Source organism: Pungitius pungitius, chromosome 13 (genome assembly GCF_949316345.1).
Source record: "Pungitius pungitius chromosome 13, fPunPun2.1, whole genome shotgun sequence".
Taxonomy (NCBI): Eukaryota; Metazoa; Chordata; class Actinopteri; order Perciformes; family Gasterosteidae; genus Pungitius; species Pungitius pungitius.
In genome coordinates this window covers 4,912,347-4,929,627 of record NC_084912.1, presented here as the reverse complement: position 1 = coordinate 4,929,627, position 17,281 = coordinate 4,912,347, and the positions used below count along the sequence as shown (strand labels likewise).

General features: G+C 43.7%; 1 protein-coding gene across 1 annotated transcript; it reads right to left on the bottom strand.

Moving 5' to 3' along the window:
• Nucleotides 1-1,089: 1,089 nt before the first annotated feature.
• Nucleotides 1,090-15,323, bottom strand: wapla (WAPL cohesin release factor a). Its single transcript, XM_037465768.2, has 20 exons — nucleotides 15,179-15,323; nucleotides 13,959-14,354; nucleotides 13,099-13,768; nucleotides 11,948-12,255; nucleotides 11,662-11,792; nucleotides 10,776-10,871; nucleotides 9,821-9,982; nucleotides 8,920-9,056; nucleotides 8,070-8,181; nucleotides 7,725-7,955; nucleotides 7,266-7,377; nucleotides 7,036-7,133; nucleotides 6,675-6,751; nucleotides 6,113-6,288; nucleotides 5,782-5,897; nucleotides 5,443-5,667; nucleotides 4,686-4,902; nucleotides 3,747-3,835; nucleotides 3,560-3,655; nucleotides 1,090-2,676 (listed from the first exon to the last, which is right to left on the bottom strand). Exons 2-20 carry the CDS (start codon nucleotides 14,326-14,328, stop codon nucleotides 2,611-2,613), a joined length of 3,489 nt encoding a protein of 1,162 aa, XP_037321665.2. The 5' UTR covers nucleotides 14,329-14,354; nucleotides 15,179-15,323; the 3' UTR covers nucleotides 1,090-2,610.
• Nucleotides 15,324-17,281: the final 1,958 nt, after the last annotated feature.

The following is a 17,281-nucleotide window of genomic DNA, read 5'->3' as shown; positions in this document are numbered from 1 at the left end:
AGCGGGAGGTAGAACATCAAAAGGAAGTCACACGGAGTTAAAGAAGGATCATTTTTTGTTGGGGGGGGGGGGTGTAAAAGCCAAAGCTGCAAAAGACAAATAAGTCGAGCGAGGTAAAAATTGGTCCAGAGGCGGAGAGGAGGAAAGATGAAAGGGTGAACCGTGGGTGGGGGGGGGGGGGGGGGCAGCTCTCCGCCCGCAGGCTGCGCAGCTCCACAGAGAGGCTTTTGATTGGCAGGTGGGAGAACCGTAATCCCGTGTTCTGCATCCTTTTGTCCATCGTTCCACACTCCCTCATTCATTTCAGAGGGGGGGGGGGGGGGGGGGGGGGGGGAGAAATCAGAGGAAATTCTCTCCACCTTTAACCTACTGCTGCTGAAGACCTGCCATGTATGATGTATAGCATCTACATAATCTCTACCCCCCCCACTAATGGTATGTTTGCACGCAGTGGGCCGAGACAAACACGCGATCACATGTTATTGGTGCACAGTTCAGCCAGCGTGTCAGAGATCTGGAGCGAGCAGCCGTCCCCGGCTCAGTGGCATCGCCGCTGCCTCGGTGGAATCAGTGATGCCAGATAGCATCTCACACCCCCCCCCCCCAGAGCTTATTTTGGTAAGATTGACTCCGGTGTGACAACGTGAATCTTTTTGTTTCCATTATGCAGCAGTCAGTCACGCCGAGGCCCCGCGGCCACGAGCTGTCACCGCTGAGTGCCGCTAAGCACACCGACCACGCCGCCGACTTTCACTCCACCCCCCCGCCAGTTTGTCAGGGACAACAAACAGGAAAGAGGGAGGGAGGACGCACGCACACACATCCCTCAGTGCACAACCTTTCACTTTAAAGTCTTGAAGGATTCCAGACGCAGGAGGAAAGCTCCGATACGCAGTTAAGCATTCAGCGGACGCCACACGCTCGACTGGCAGGAGCAGAAGTGGACGTGTCTGGTGTCTGGTGACGTCGGGTCTCCTCCTGCAGCACTAAATGCTGACAAACACTGGACCCAGCAGAGAGTGAAACGAACCAGTCCCGTTGTTGAAAGGATTCAAGGAAGAAAACAAACACACAGGGGAGGTGTACTGAAAAGTAGCAACTTTTTTTTTTTCTTTTTGGAGATACAACTATTTACATGTAACCAAAGACAATGTCCTTGAAACGGGTACAAACTTTTTTTTTTTTTTTTTAATCCTCTTCCTGCAATTTTTTTGTTTTTCCAAATGACAACTCAGAAATATATAAAATAAAAAATATCAGCTTCAGGGAAAAAAGTAGTCTAAGCATTTAGTTTCTTTGAATGTCCATTAATCGCTATGTACAGGAGTATTTACATTCTACAATTCCCTCCGGACCAGATCTTTGCAAAGTAATTACCAGTGACCACAAACCAGATTACACGGGTACGGCTGTCATTCAAACCAGTGACGGTACGCGTGAGCAGTAAGAGGCACGAGGCCTCCTGAAGGTCCATGAGCATCGTCACAGGAGGAGCGACAGGCAAAGAATAAATAACTGGGCGCCGATGAACCTTTTTTTCCCCCCAAAGCCATCACATCCCGATGCAATGAGGGCAAAGCGTGGCGAGACCATGATTCAGCCTGTAAGTCCGTTGCGTGTCCCCCCAGCCGCTGAGCCGTGGGGACACATCCGATCAAAACGTGATGTGAAACAATGGCATTTCAATGGGTTAAGACTCGGCATTTATGAACAAGGAGACATTTAAATTAAATACATTTTTAAAAAATAAAAGAGAAAGAAATGAACTTCATTAGGAATTCAACAGGAATCACAAAAATCATGTTTTTTTTGAGTGAGTGAATGCACTTTACTTACATACTCTGAATTGGAATTTTAAAAGATTTAAGTCGTATGTGAGAAGATAATGTGTGGAAGGTCATTTCCAGGTGCCCTCATGAGTCAATCTAGAACATTCCATCAGTTGTGATTCCTTTTAAAGTTGTTAATAATTCAGATGAGAAAAAAAATGCCTTAAAAGGAAAAAAGAAATATAGAGGAGCTTGCTAACGGGCACAATCATTTGCTAAAAAAAAAAAATATCAAAAGATTAAAAGATTCCCTTAAACATTCAAGCCAACTGCAAACATTTAGTTAAATGGATGTAACCTTTTAAAATCATTCCACACGTTTCCACAGACGTCTTTCTAACATCTGTGAAAATGATTGTTGCTGTTGTCTCTTTCATGCTAATCAATGATTTCACCCTTAGCTTCGATGATTAAAACGTAATGAGCCAGAGGTTCACCCTGCAGCTAAGTGACCCGGAGTCGAGACCAGGCAGGAGACCCCGGCTTCAGTAGCTCGTTGCCGTCAGACCCAAGAAGAGTCCATCTTTGGGGGGGTGGGGGGGGGACTGGGGGACTTCTACTGTTGGGTGGTCACACGTCGTCATGGGAAACCATTCGGTGAGATCTTTTCAGCTTCATCGGCTGATCCAGCGGGGTGTCGAGGGGAGCGCGGCTGAGTCAGACCCCTCCATCAACAACACCACCACCCCCCGACCCCCCCCCCCTGCTCCTCCCACCCTGGTGCCTTCTGACCTGGCGTCCCTTTAACGTGCCGCACGTGACACCCCTGTCTGGCTGTCTGTTAACAGTGCTCCAGGTAGTCGATGACCCGCGTGATGGACTTCTGTCCTGTGGTGCCCATCGCACACTGTGCACAAAGACAAAGCGGGGGGGGGGGGGGGGGGGGGGGGGGACAAAAACAAGAGCGTAAGAGCGTAAGAGAGTGCCGACTTGTACCGATGTACTTGTGAGGTCTTGAGGTGCCAACAGTGAGGATTTTGAAGCTGCCGTTCGCTTGAAAGGGAGATATTTAGGAAACAGATGGGTGAGCTCTGCCAAGAGGAGTCACTTTTCAAAGCTGCACATCTGGGACTGTGTAACTGTTCAGTGTGTTATTAATGCCAGACTTATTTTTATATCACTACTAACACTGGGGTGCTTGTGTACAGCATAATCATATTGAATTTATTACGTTTTGGGCACATTACCACCAGAAAAGCTTTTTAAAAGGGGCCATTGGAGGCTGTATTTATGATGGGCTAAGAAGCTATTGAGATGCTTTTCAACGAGAGAGATACTACAGACTTTTTGTGTATTGGTATTTACAGCCATGCATTCCTCAATCTCTCGGTTAATGAAATGAAATGTTCCGTTTTCATATAAATTAAAGTCTGTCCTCAAAGGATGGTGCCGAGAAATATAGAGAAGAAAATGCTAATTATATTTTAAATAAAAGGACATGTGGAATTAGCCAGTCATTTGATCTGGGCCACACAATGGGGAAAGCAATGTGCTTCTTCTCCCTCAAAGAGAACAATCAATGGGCTTTTTGTAACTTCAACTAAATGTGTTTAAACAACGTACCTCTGATCTCAACGTGAAAATGATCACACGGCTTTCGGAAAGGAAGTTGATCTAATGTTTTACTCCAACGCTACACTGTCATTGCATTCAAATGTATACGTTTTATTTCTTTAAGCGTGACGGTGACGCTGATGGAAGAAGGGTTAGGACTAGACCTCAGTACTCACAGTGAGGTTCATGAAGCTCAGGAACTTCTTCAGCATTTCTGTCATGATGGAGAAATCCCCTTTGGGTAGATTCTCTCTCACAGTAGTCACATTTGTCTGAGAGGGACAGAGAGGTGTCGGTGAGCATCGATATCTCCGAGTAGGAAAACAACATTGAGTGGTGCGCGGCGGGGTCCGATATTCTCACCTGGTTTCCCTGGCACAGGCAGCCCAGCAGCAGAGCGATGTAAGAGGCTACGATGCTGTCCTCCATATGCTTGCCTGCATGCTGCAGAGCTACGGCAAACATGAGGGAGAGAGAGAGAGAGAGAGAGATTCAGAGATACAGATACATAAATACATTAGAGGGAAAGGGTTTTAAGGGTGGGGGGGGGTGTTAGCAGAGAGGAAAAATGCTGAATATAAATGTTCTCTGGAAAGAGGATTTTGTCTGTAGCTGTGAACCACTTCTCCTGCCAGACATGCTGGGGATCTCAGTCACTGGCCTGCTTTTAGGGAGCTTAGAAACAAATCCACAATAACAAAGACCAAACAGAATTATTTGTTTTGAATTTGAGAGTCAGTAAGACTCTCAATTTTGGATCGATGGAAAAGCAACTGTTATTTGTGAAATTAAGCTAAGGAGCGTGTTAAAAGGGGGAAAAAATTACTTCTATATAAATAAAAATATGTTTTTTTGTAGACCAATACTTATTGGGGCAACTTTCGGCACGCATTTGAATTATGGTGACATTTTTTACACGCATACTTCAGCTCTGACGCCCCTCAAAGCGATTTATCACTCCGCATGAAGATTTATTACTGGAGATAATTACAATACTCATCATTGTGAGCTGCGCGCTACGGTTGGGTGGTGTGCTCACTCTCTAAGGCCTGATAGACTCTGGGTTCCGTTCATTTATTTATGAGGCCCTTTCAGTTCCTTTAGGTCTCCTTATATTGCTCCGCTGTTTGCTTTTCATGTGGAGCCCCTGTCAAGCATGTTCAATGATTGAATTATGCCGCAGCTGCCGGGATTTCTTATTTCTGAGCTTGGTGAACTTACGGCTCACTAACAGCACGGAATAACATACAGAGCAATTCAAAGCTCAAATCCCTTTAGTCCTGAAGGCTATTACACGTCTACCTTTATTTAGATCCAGCTCCTCGTCCTCCTCCTCTTTCTTCTCATTATCTTTATTCTCAGGTTGGCTGTCGTTGGGTTCGGCTGCCACCCACTGGATCTCTCCTGACGTCTCCTGCCACTCGCCGCTTTGGTCCAGTGCCGGCTTGGGCGCCTCGCTGATGAGGTCGTCAGTTTTAGCCTCAGCCTGGATGGCAGCGCGCTCCCTCTCCAGGAAGAGCTACAGTTGGGGGGGGGGGGGGAGAGAAAAAAATAACAGATGTGAAACCCAAACTTTTTAATTGGAGCCAAGTAACAGAGCAGATGTTTTAATAAAAAGAGAATAAAAGGATAGCAGTTAATCATGAAAGCAAAGGTTCTCCTGGCGAGGTCAGAAAGCAACTCAGGGAGGAAAAACATCTCATTCCCACAGTTTAAGGTACATTTTGAAGTTAATCACTATTTTACTCTTAGATATTCTCAGGCTTTCAGAAAACTTTAAGCTAATAAGTCACTTGGGGAAGGAGTTTGGTCAAGGAATATAAATTCTAAAGCAACTTATTAATAAAATAACTTTTATATCTTAAAAGTCAAATCAAAACATTGGTGGGCATCGATTTAGACTGGCTTACTACTTAGTGTTCAGACCTTCAAATATTTAAAACCCAATGAGTGCTCATCAATGTTTCTGCTCACATCCTTACATTAAAATATTTTTAAAAAAGACATACCGCTCAGATTGAAAAATAAGCCAAATGACAGGTGCCGGCAACGTTCCTACCTGCACCAGAGCAGCCAGGGCACCGGAGGGCCTGGGCTTCACAGCACCGTCTCCCTGAGTGTCAGCCGTGCTCGGAGGGGCCGACGCCGCGTCGGAATTTGTTGGGTCAGCGGGCTGCAGCAGGCTGTCTTCCAGACTGGATTCGTCCACCATGTACTCCATGTCCACCAGGCAGTGGCGGTTTCTGGCGCTGTACTCCACGAGGTTGATTAGGAGGCCCAGACCCTGTCATACACAACGAAATGCACAAATGTCACACGCGTACGTACGTGCAGCCACAGCGCAAACGCAGCTTGGGAGAACATCTTTTGAACAAGGTCTTGCTCGGGTGCCTCTTACCAGCACTCGCACGTCAAAGCGCTGCTCCTGGGGGATGTAGCGTGGAACTCGGAGGACACAATTCAAAGCGGTTGTGGTTAGCTGTTCCTGCTCACCTGTCTTAGTGCTCCCCCACTCTGCAGATGAACAGAACAACGTTAATAAACTCAGCTGGGAATTGACTAGGATGAGCAAAGTGATACGGTCCATTTGAACACATTAACAAGACCGTCCAAAGCCGTTAACTGTGCTTCATTGTTATGCCTCGCAAAAATAAGACATAAAGACTGAGTCCTTGTTCAGCTATTATTATCCAGAAATGCTAGATAAAAGCCAAGAAGAACGAGAATACCGTTGTCGTGAGTCAGGTTGAGCAGCACTCCTATTATGGCCCTCATGCAGTCCTCCACGGCTTTGCCCACGTTACTGAAGCTGCAGTGGGGTAGCGCGGCTCCCGACAGAGACAGAGAGCTGTTGTTTAACGCCCTGCTGTATCGCTGAATCATATCCTCACAGTACCGCAAAGCTCTAGTGAACGCAAGAAAAACATTCCCATGAGCGAAACGAAAGAGCAAAGTTAAATGCCAGAGATTAAGCACGTTTGGAAGAAAACAAGCACCAGGATGAAGGACAAAAGGAGGAAGAGATTATGAATATCTGGTCCTATTCTACTGTAAAATATTAATTGGCATCAATGCTAAACATCGTGGTGATCAGATAACTCGTTATATTACTGCGTATTATTTGGACCAACCGTTAAGTAGACAGACCCAACACCATTGAGGACACAGTTTGAGATGATGGGTACAACAATGTTACAAATAAGTACAAAGGTAAACTGAATGAACCGTCATCTCACTCGGGGCCCCGTCGTGTGCAGTCAATAATAGCTCCGGGCTGTATCTGGTGCTCACCTGGCAGAGGACACGATGAGTTGTGAGTCTTTGTAGGCAATCAAGTAACCCTGGTTCTCCGGATTCTGCACGGTCACCTGTTGGCAGAGGATGAAAGAAATAAAATCAATAGAGGGGAAAGCACACACAGTGGCTCAGAAACTAATCAAGAAACTGATTATTGAAGTCAAGAGACTTTTGATTTGTTGAGACTTTCGACCGGGGAGTTGTTAAACGTTTCGTCGCACCACCCAAGCACGGACTTTCATAAAAGGAAACACTGAAAGTAACGATCCACTTCACAGTCTTTAATTATTCTTGAGTTTCACTCTTTTAAAACTTTGCTGAAAGACAAAGCCAAAACCAACAGAGCAGTACTTACACTCTCAAGTACTCTCAGACACCTCTCGGCCCCCCATAAAGACGCCACTAGGTTCTCCTTGTCATCCTCTTGGCTCAAGTTCTCCACACACTCTTTAACTGTGGAAACACAAAAAACGGTGTATTTGTGTATCCTGGCAAACACATGGAAGTCAACAGCTGTGACACTCTTGAAAAGAAAATCGTTGCCATTGACTATAGAGACGTCTGCTATTCATCCTGGACACTGACCTTTGTCTACGATATGGTCCAAACCGCCGAGGAGGCGCAGCTCTTCCTTGAACCAATCGCCTGCTCTCTTGGAGGTGAGAGAGAGCAGTGTCTCCATGGCGAGATGACCCGTCTACATCAGAAAAAATAGCTCTTTTCAAACAAGATATCTGACAATTGGAAGAAAAATACACGTTTTTCATAATTATGGTAATGATAGCATTGGTCATGGATGGATGCATTACCATTAGGCTCTCATCAGAATCTTTATTCAAAATATCTACTTCTCCAATTTAAGCTTTCTTTCTATATTGTGTGAATGCTGCCGTAACTTATGGGTTTAAGAAATAATAGTACCATTCAACATAGTAGTCTACAGGGAATACCTGTGAATCTTCATGTCAGGTTTCAACATAACTATAACTGTATAAGTATTAATTTCAATACAAGCGCTGTTTTTCCCTCCATTTTCTAACCCACCGTGATGTTTTCCAAGTCGAGATGCTTGTTGTGCACCGTCTCACAGAGCTTCCTGATCTTCTCCTTGACCTTTTCCACCTCCTTTGCGGTCAGCTGATCCTGGTCGGCCGGGTAGTCGTGGTCCAGCTCCAGCAGCTTGATCATAAGCTCCAGACACTCCCTGTCCAGATCCATGTTCAGACGATCGCGACTCAGGATGTACATCAGCGCAGCCGTGCACAGAGCAAGGTTCTGATGGAACGACGGAGTCAGACGTTTTCAAAGTGGCTTACGGAGGCACAACTTGAGTTTTAGAGGAAATTTCCACATCGTGGTAAAAAGGTGACAGCAAAGACTATTACTGACCGGGTGTTGTGGAGCATCACTGATCATTTTGAAGACCTGTGCCACTTTCCCTCTGGCCCGCAGGTGCATCCTGAAACCAGGCATGGCACACCGAGTGGCCAGGCTGATTATACTGCAGCAGCGAGAGGGGAAGAGGAAGGGAGGATTACAGAGATGTTGGGTTGAATATTTAGTACTCGTGTGCTCAAAACTAAATATGAATGAGTCACTATGTGGCACAACCCGCTTCCGAAACAAATCATGCCATTGTTTTTTTTTTTACTTTACGCCTTCTGCTCTCGGCATGTGTCAAAAAACAAATACTAAAGCACTGAAGGAGGCTGGACTCCATGCAGCGTTTACTGAAGGCGGTCTCTCCTGAACGAATTCCATTTTCCAAACAGGATGGCTGGGTGATTTATTAGACCACAGAAAAACAAATAGGTTTATCTTAGCACATTGGCCCAAAAGATGGAGAAGATAAAAATGATGCAAAAAGAAGGATAGCAAAATATAGGTACACCTATGGGGTTCAGTAAGTTTCCTACCTACAAAAACACAGAAATACCATAGCTGCTTAACCTACTGCTGCTGCTCTCACATTATTATTTTTATTTTAAATAATAAAGTATACATTTTCAAGATTTGATCACCTAAAGCAGCTGTTTGTGTAATTGCTAATAGATTTTAAGTGACATGGGCTTGTACCATTCAATCAACCTAGGGAGGTATTTGACACTCATACAAAGCAGTCCTATCAAAATAAGACTTGACACCCCCCACAACAACAGAGCAAAGTTGGAACATCTCCGTGCTCCTCTTAGGAGTTGCACAAAAGAAGGTCGGGCACCAAGTAGTTCGTTCCACTTACCTAAGGCATCTTGTGTTGAGAGGCTGACTGCTCTTCAGCCCCGTCTCCAGGTACTCAAAATCGTCTGTGAACTCTTGATTCTCCCCAAACTCCACAACGTCATTGAAGTGTTTCACGTGCTGCACCACTGTGTACAGCTGTTGAAAAGGGGGAATGGGGTTAATTTCAGCAAATTGTGAAGCCACGCATCTATCCAGGGTCACAATCCACTCCCTCACAGCAGCACAGTAACACCAATTGTAAATGATGGGTAAAACTGCAGAATTTTGTGAATTTCTCTATTCTCTACTAATAAAAGGATTGATTATTATTAAAATTAAAAACAAGGACAAACCAACGCTGCGAGAGAATTGCTTTAATTGTAAAACCCTCTTTATCGGCTCCATTACCAGAAATAGCTGACTGTGCTAATGCCCCATTATCAATAAAAGATCAGCATGTGGAGTTGAGGCCAGATCAGCAGTATACTCTGTATGTTTACCACAGTCAACAGTCGTGCTGTGTGTGTGCACAGCACGACATCAGAGGCCGGATCCGGGGTTTAGATAACACCAGAGGGTGGTGACAGCTCAGCTTGAGCAATTTCAGCTCAGGGGGTTTGTGGCTAACAGCCTGATCTAAAGCCCAGAAGACCCATCTGGAAATGAGACGAGCAGGAGGAAATTTTAAATTAACAGCTACGGTTCTCATTGCTGCCGCCAATCCACAAAAGGGGTTCAAACGAAACAACGAGCTTGACATGGATTCAATAAAAGTGTGTATAATGCTGCATCGATGTATAACAAAAGCTTGGCTGAGTAAAAATAGAATTCAAAAGCAGCAAGCAAACAAATGCAGCAGAAATGAAATAAGCTCCATTTATCAGTAGACGTCGACAAGCATCCGCGTGCTCCGGGCTCACCTCCTTGTGCTCCTTCCTGCATTTGAGCGCAGTGACAATATCCTGGTTGAGCCGCGTGGGGAGGGTCTCAGATTTAATGACTTTGGGCGGCGGTGGAGGGGCTTTGAACAAGCCATCATCTTTATGGGAGTTGCTGTCCTTGCTGCTGCTCGATAGAATTGCCTGAGGAAAAAAAGACAGGGAAAACGGGGCTCAAACCAAAGCAAAGAAATCTGTTTAACTACACACACACACAAGACTTAGCACAGATGAATAGTCTGTTAAATACACAAGTCTTTAATACGTTAACACTTGCTAGATGAAGTAGTGTAGAGGTAAAAACTACATTCTCTCTTAATGGCCCATCTGAACAAACATTTATTTCCATCGGGGGATTTCAGCATAGAATGTACACTTTTCTGGAAAAGTTACTATGTGAAACGAAGTAGATTAATTTGGGCAATTAAAAAGAAACAGTGTTGACTACTAAGGGACCAATAAACCATATCCTGCGTAAGGAAAGTGAAATCCCTGAAACCAATAACCGATGTTAGCAGAATCGGGGGGAGACAAAATTAAAATTAATTTTCTTTTTAATTGCACACTTTTTCAGTGGGGGGGAAAGGGGGGGGTCACACAATATGAATGTTTTTACTGGGGCTGGGCGGTATACCGGTATCAAATGTCCTAAAGGTAAGAATCTTTTTTTTTTTTTTTATGTTGTTGATCAGAAAACAATCTATTGCAAAGTATGTCAAGCCGCTGGGATCACCTGGGGTGGCAACACTAGCAGCTGCAACAGCTAACAAGCAAGTGGGTAGGCAAGCGAGTGTGAATAAGTGAATGAGTGATACCACCAGATTCATACATATTGCCGTGATAGGAATTGTTGGCCAGAACGGCTAGCATTTATTGATAAATTACAAATTTAACCTTCAAAACATTTTTAAACAGTAACTGGGGGCAGTGATCTTACCGGAGCAGTCTGAGCTCGAGGCAGTGGAGGCGCAGGTACCTCTTCATTCTCAGGTTGGTTCCAGTGACGAGCGTTGTACACAGCTTTAGCAGGGGACTGGAACCAAGCAAGAATTTAAGAATTAGTTAATCCAACAGGGATGACGAGTAACTCCCGATCTATTCCTTTACTGATGAATAACTCAATTTGTTTAACACATTCCAGTGTGGCGCTCAAGTTATTTTTGTGAATTAGCACAGCTCCACACGCACATATTGCATGATGATAGACTGAGACAACAGCTGCCTCCAATGTAGAACACAACAGTCCCAAAGCAGCCCAAAATATTTGCCACACGTGACTAAATTGTATATTGCGAAGACAATGTGCGGGACTCTGTCAATGACGCGAGAACAGTAAACCCACAAAATTAAGACAGACCGCAAATAACCCGGAGCCACTACAAGACATGATCTAAATAAGCGGCGCAAGCACAGTCACACAAAATATGGCAAATAAAAGCAGAGTTCAGATGAATATGAGGAAATGTTTTAAAACCTCTGCATACAGGAGGACCACGTAGAGTGAACGCTACTAAACACACATTTGACCCAGTCATACAAAAAAATCCATTACAACCAAATTCATTGTAGTTTAGCTTCATTCTAGTTTTCTTTACAAACTTTAATTCTGGTGCTCTCGTCTCTCCCATTAAATCACTATTTATAGACAAGTTAGGTACATGTAATTGAAATAACATTAAAGAAAAGATTGTTTAAAAACAAGTCTTCTCAGTCTTGAGGTTAACTCTTTGAAAGTAGGACGGAAATTAAGGCAGGTGAGAAAATGTTACAAAATTACTTATAAGTAAGGCAGAGAAAGACATATTTCTAGCATCATCGCACACCTTTTTGGGTCCGCTGAAGATCTTTTTGAGTCCACCAACGGTGTCCTTGGATTTGTCGCTTGACTTTCCCGAGCGTCCTTTCTGCCCCTCAGCGCAGCCAGGACTGGAGTCCTCAGAGAAGTCAAATCCATCTGTCGGATAAACCGCAGTGTTGATGGTGAGAAACGAGCATTGATGTGTGCAAGTCAGGATACAAATGTCTTGTTTACAATATCACCCTGACTGCACTGAAGTAAACTAATCAAGAGCAGCCAGCAAAGCGTCTGTAGATTAAGGAACAGCTCACCTGTGTTGCTGCTGGCTTGGCTGTCCTGAGAGTCACTGGTGTGAGGGCTGTCCACCCCAGAGCTCAGAGCAGCGAGGGCTGCCGCCGCCTTCTTGGCCTTCTTCTCTTTGGCCTGACAGCTCTCTTCATCGCTGTCACTCTCGCTCAGGTCATCAAAGCCAAAGTATTTGATCTTGTAGCTGCTCTTGCCTGCCATGGCACCTTCTGGACCCTCCTCGCCCCCCTGATCCTCCTTGTCCTCGAAGCCAAAAAATTCCAGTTTGGTCTCTGTCTTGGTCTTCTTGGTCTTTGTCTGGGCCTGTCTGAACCTGGGAAGATACAGTGAGCTCATGTATTTGTTTGTATTTGCTGTTACTTTTGTACTTAGACTGGGAGAGAAACTGGGGGAAAGTTGAGCAGGACAAAAAAAAACAATAAGCACCCATGGAAGCTAAACAAATAAAAAGAACAGAAATAAAGTCCAAACTTCAATAAACAGCCAATCAATAAACAAAAGACAGCAATTTGGACAGCCGCCCTCAGCAAAAGCAACACAGTGTATTTGTTTTCAAACCACTACAACATGATGCATAATAGAACTACCATAGACCACACATACCACTTACGATAATGGCAGAGTCGCCAAGGAGCTGACCTCAGTCAGCATGAAAATGATTATTCCCTACTTACTATCATTAAAGTAAATTCAGTCATGGTGGGTAATGTGACATTGTATGCAATACTATTGGCTATGACTAATAGCCATTAGACATGCTGCTAGAAGTAGATAATAGTAATATAACAATCGGGCTCTACTAGTTTTGGTTTCATCAGCTTGTTATGTTTCATCCAATGAGAAAATACTATTTTATAACGGATCCAACTCACAGAAGACAGCAAAAAAATATATATATTTGACCACGTATGCCAAACTCTGAATGACTCGATACAAAACTATGGAACCTGATCAAGATAATTATTTGAAAGCTCTAAATGATCTATTTTGTCGCACAGTAAGATGTAGAGGATAATATATGTCCATATCACCCATTCCCACAATTAAGAATACTAGATTACCATCTCATATGAAATGATTTCGGACACACATCTTTTACAACAGAACACAATGTTCTTCACAATGCAGGCATTGAGAAACATGTAAATGATTTTACCTGGTAGATGTCGATGCAGGAGCATCTGTCTTCTTCTTCATCTGGCCTGCTTCTCCAAGGTCAGCAGGAGTGGCGGGGGTGACTAGTTCGTCAATGCTCCGCTCAACTGTGTCCTGGATGGTGACGTTGCACACCGACAGACAGGAAGGGTGCAGAACCGTGTAGTCCCGTACCCTCCCGCCTCCCCTGCCTGTGGGCTTGGCAGCTGGTTTAGCATTGGCAGCAGTATTACTTGCGGTAGCAGAAAGGGCACTGTTGGGTTTTTCATGGGCAGCCGCTGCTTCAGCAGGCTTGTTGCCGTTGTTCTCAGCAGGTTCAAAGGACGCTTTCTTCGACTGGGTGGGTCGCAGGTATTTCTTGCAGTTAGAGGCCCTTAGGGTGAATGGAGATGGGGGAATGCTGTCCACTGGTTCTGGTTGCGGCTCCGATTCAACCCTTTTCTTATCCTCCAATGGCAACTCATCATAAGAGGGAGAGGTCTGGAAGTCTCTGCTACCTCCTGGTGCGTCAATGGACAGTTTGAGGGAGGTGACTATGTTAGAAGCGGAGGGGACTGACAAGTTATGTTCAGCAGAGGGGACTGTGTTTGTCAGGGATGCCTTGCATGCAGGTTTTTGGTTTGCATCTGTACTTTTGTACTGGGACTGGGTATTTTCAGATGTTTGCTTGGCTGCGGATGAAGAAAACATGTGCACAAGTTGTTACATAAAACAGCTGGGACAAAATTCTATGCAGACATAATGAATTAAATAAACTAATGGAGGTGAAAAACAGAATTTTAAAAATACACAAATGACTCAGAAGAAAATCTGGAGTCTTGTTTTAGTAGGTTGGGCTTTGATGAAGTATTGATGACTTACTTGTGAACTTGGCAGCGGAGTTTGCAGACCCCTGTGCAGAAGTTACAGTGGATGTGCCACCACTCTGCACTGCAGTGGTCTTTGTCACTGCCCCGTCATTGACCCTGCGAGAGGATAAGATCTTGGACTCATCGTCACTGTCAAATCCAAAGGGGTCTTCATCGCTGTCGCTGTCCTCAAGCCTGGGCCTTTTGGAAAGCTCAGACGCTTCCGGTTTTAAAGTAGGCCTTTTGGCCCCCAATTGAGCCTTGTAGGTGGTCTCCCCCCATTTGGTGGTCAGTGTGGGCTTTTTATTGTTGAAGACCTCGTCAAATTTAGAGTTAGCCTCCCCTCCCTTGCGGTTGTATGTTTTACCGAATCTGGATGTCATGTTGGATGCTTTATGTTACATATTCCCTGTAAAAGAAGAAACAGGCAATTCAACATTTGACAAATAAATTGTGTTAACGTCAAGCAGCGCACAACACAACCATTACATTAATGTGTGTCTGACTGGTAACGTAAACTAAACGTTAAATGTTGCGCTCGACAAGCGGCATTGACAACGCTCTAAAACATAAAATCACAAAGCATTAAAGTGGCCTAGTTGTATTTATTAACTTCGCATTAGTTCGAAAGTGAGGCGTAAACTATCGGTTGACAGCAGCCCAAGTTCGCGTGGCTAAATTAGCTCGCTACCAAGAACAGCAAAGCTAGCTTGCAAATTAACTGTATCATTTAAATATGCGAAATGCGATAAGGGGCTCGAGGGACGCGAAGGTACAACTTTAGGTCAATTACAGTCACAACCGTCACACTGAGCAGTTCATTTACGTTACCTACGTCTGTTACCCCTGGCTAGGCCCGCTCCAGCTTGTAAAGTTAGTATAAAGTTAGCAATTAACCGTTAGCTTCGCCGCTGCTAAACTGCGCTAACGTTTGTCCCCGGTTTACATTTTACTGCATGCAATTTTTAAAATATGAATACGTAATTAAAATCGCGTTTGAATGAGGAGCTTTAGGTTCCAATATCGTCTCGAATGCAAGGGAATAGTGGTACACACAACTCCGACGACTAGCTTAACGTCCGCTTGTTTTTTAGCCAGCCGGCTAGGCCTCATTTCTACTCGCTCACAAATCAAGCGGGTAAAGTCCGTTTAAACAACACCAGAAACACATTTCAAACCCCGAAACGTTTCAACCACAATGCTAGATATCAAATAAAAGCATCCAAAACTCACTCAATCTAGTGTAGTCTAAATATAGTGGATAATCCGGACTTTTTGCATTTTGTAGTGCTATTGACGGCCATTAAAATATCCCCTCCCTCCTCGTTCTTTGGCACGACCCGAATATACTGCGCTGTGAGGAGGAAGACGGCCAATCAGCGGAAGGGAGGTTGCCCCATGCGCCAGGACTCTTTCAGCAAACTGAATTGTGATTGGCTAACAACTGAAACCATAACAAACGATAGGGGTCGCCGGATGTCCACTTTGTTGATGATTTAAACCTGACGACGTGCAAGAGATGGGCATTCGTCCCTAGCTCTTTGGACTTCTCATGGCGTAGTTTGGAATCTGAAAGTGATGGTATCTCTTTTTTTTCTCTTTCTTTGTTGTCACTAACCGGAACAACGCAACAAATGTCGCAAATTGGATAATATTTCGAAAATCCGTGTTTTTATTGTTAATCATTTGTAATAATAACAGATAAGCCATCCTAAAGGTTCAAGAGGTATACATATATTTTAATAAACCTGTTTGTTAAAGCAATTTCTTTTTCATGTCAATGCAATTGCATCAAAAGGTTTACATTCACCACATTGTTACAATAAGTGTCCTATACAAAAAAACTACAACAATAATGAACAAGTAGTGCACTTTCTACGTGTAGTACCTACACATGACTCCAATCAATATAAAATACATTGTGTGTTCATTGCACTACACCTGCAGCATGCTGAAAAACGGAGAATATTTGGATCCCCCAACACTTGCACTAGTCTGGGGCGAGGATGGTGTCAAATGAATGAATTGTGGGTCATAAACAGCCTGGGCCTGCAGGGCAAAGGGGTCCCAACTGTATCAAGAATGAAGATTTCCTCCCACCTAACAGTTTCCTACCCAGACGGACTTCCCAAAATCTCTTTAAAAGCATTTAAGACTTGTAAATCTTGTAAATCGGCCTATTTGATGAAAATTACACTTGTTTCTGGTTGTTCTGAGTTTGAATCCCTATGGTTGCAATGCACTTATTGTAAGTTGCTTTGGATAAAAGCATCAGCTAAATGACACGTAATGTAATATAATGTAAAAGACTTAAAGATAAAGATGCAACGTGGGGTCAGCTCTCAAATGGCCGTTCTCAGCTCAGACACAAATATACTACTAATTTCTCCCTTGGGATGCATTTGAAAGGTTATTTTCATTTCAATTAGCAAACTAACATACAGTAAATAAAATAAGTTGACTGCCCTGTGGTCGCAGCTGTTAACTACATTAGTTTAATTAATCATATAAATGGTTCAGTCACAAACCCATGAACAAATGTATTACTTTTTTCATATGAGCGAGAGTACTACTTACTCACGTCATCTTCATATTCAACATAATGACACATTTTCAGGTTCAATGATCGTTAAGCAACATTTAGATAAAGATGAGAGTATTCTTTTCATTTTCAGTCAGTGCTGAAGAGACTGTCGTGAAGGTTCAGAGGTGGTGAGGTAACGCAGCCATGTCTGTGGATGTGCATGAGCTCAGGTGTTGGCACTTTGACAGTCATTACTTCTTTCGACAGGAAAACTTGACTTTGAGTCCAAAGCGTTCCGTAATCTCTCTGAATGTGTTGCAGTCATGGAATTAATGGTTCAGGAATATGTGTTATTGCCAAGTAAAATAAAAACATAGAACTTCAGTTTTGCATGTAAAATTTGCCTAAAATAGTTATTTAGCATTTGTCTGCAACACTGATGCAGAACCATGAGATGGCAGCAACACGTCCTGTTGCGTCCTTTTGTTTATTTTGCAAAAATACTCTTTTGATCTTTGACCACAAATGAATACATGTATCAGTTGGGTGCCCACTATATGATCAAATTTGACTTAAATGAGTCAACATATTTTATAATGTATAACTTGAAAATATTGTTTGATTGCGATACATTTGTGAGCTGTGCAACATGGCGGTAAAACGTCGGTAATATGGTTTCCATGCGGTGTGGTAATGGAAAATGGAATGTGAAATACAAACATCAAGTGGTTATTAGGGGCATGGTCCTAAATCCAAATTGTAGCCTCGCTGCTAAAAATATTTTCCTCTGTTTGTTAAGCATACTTTTAAAG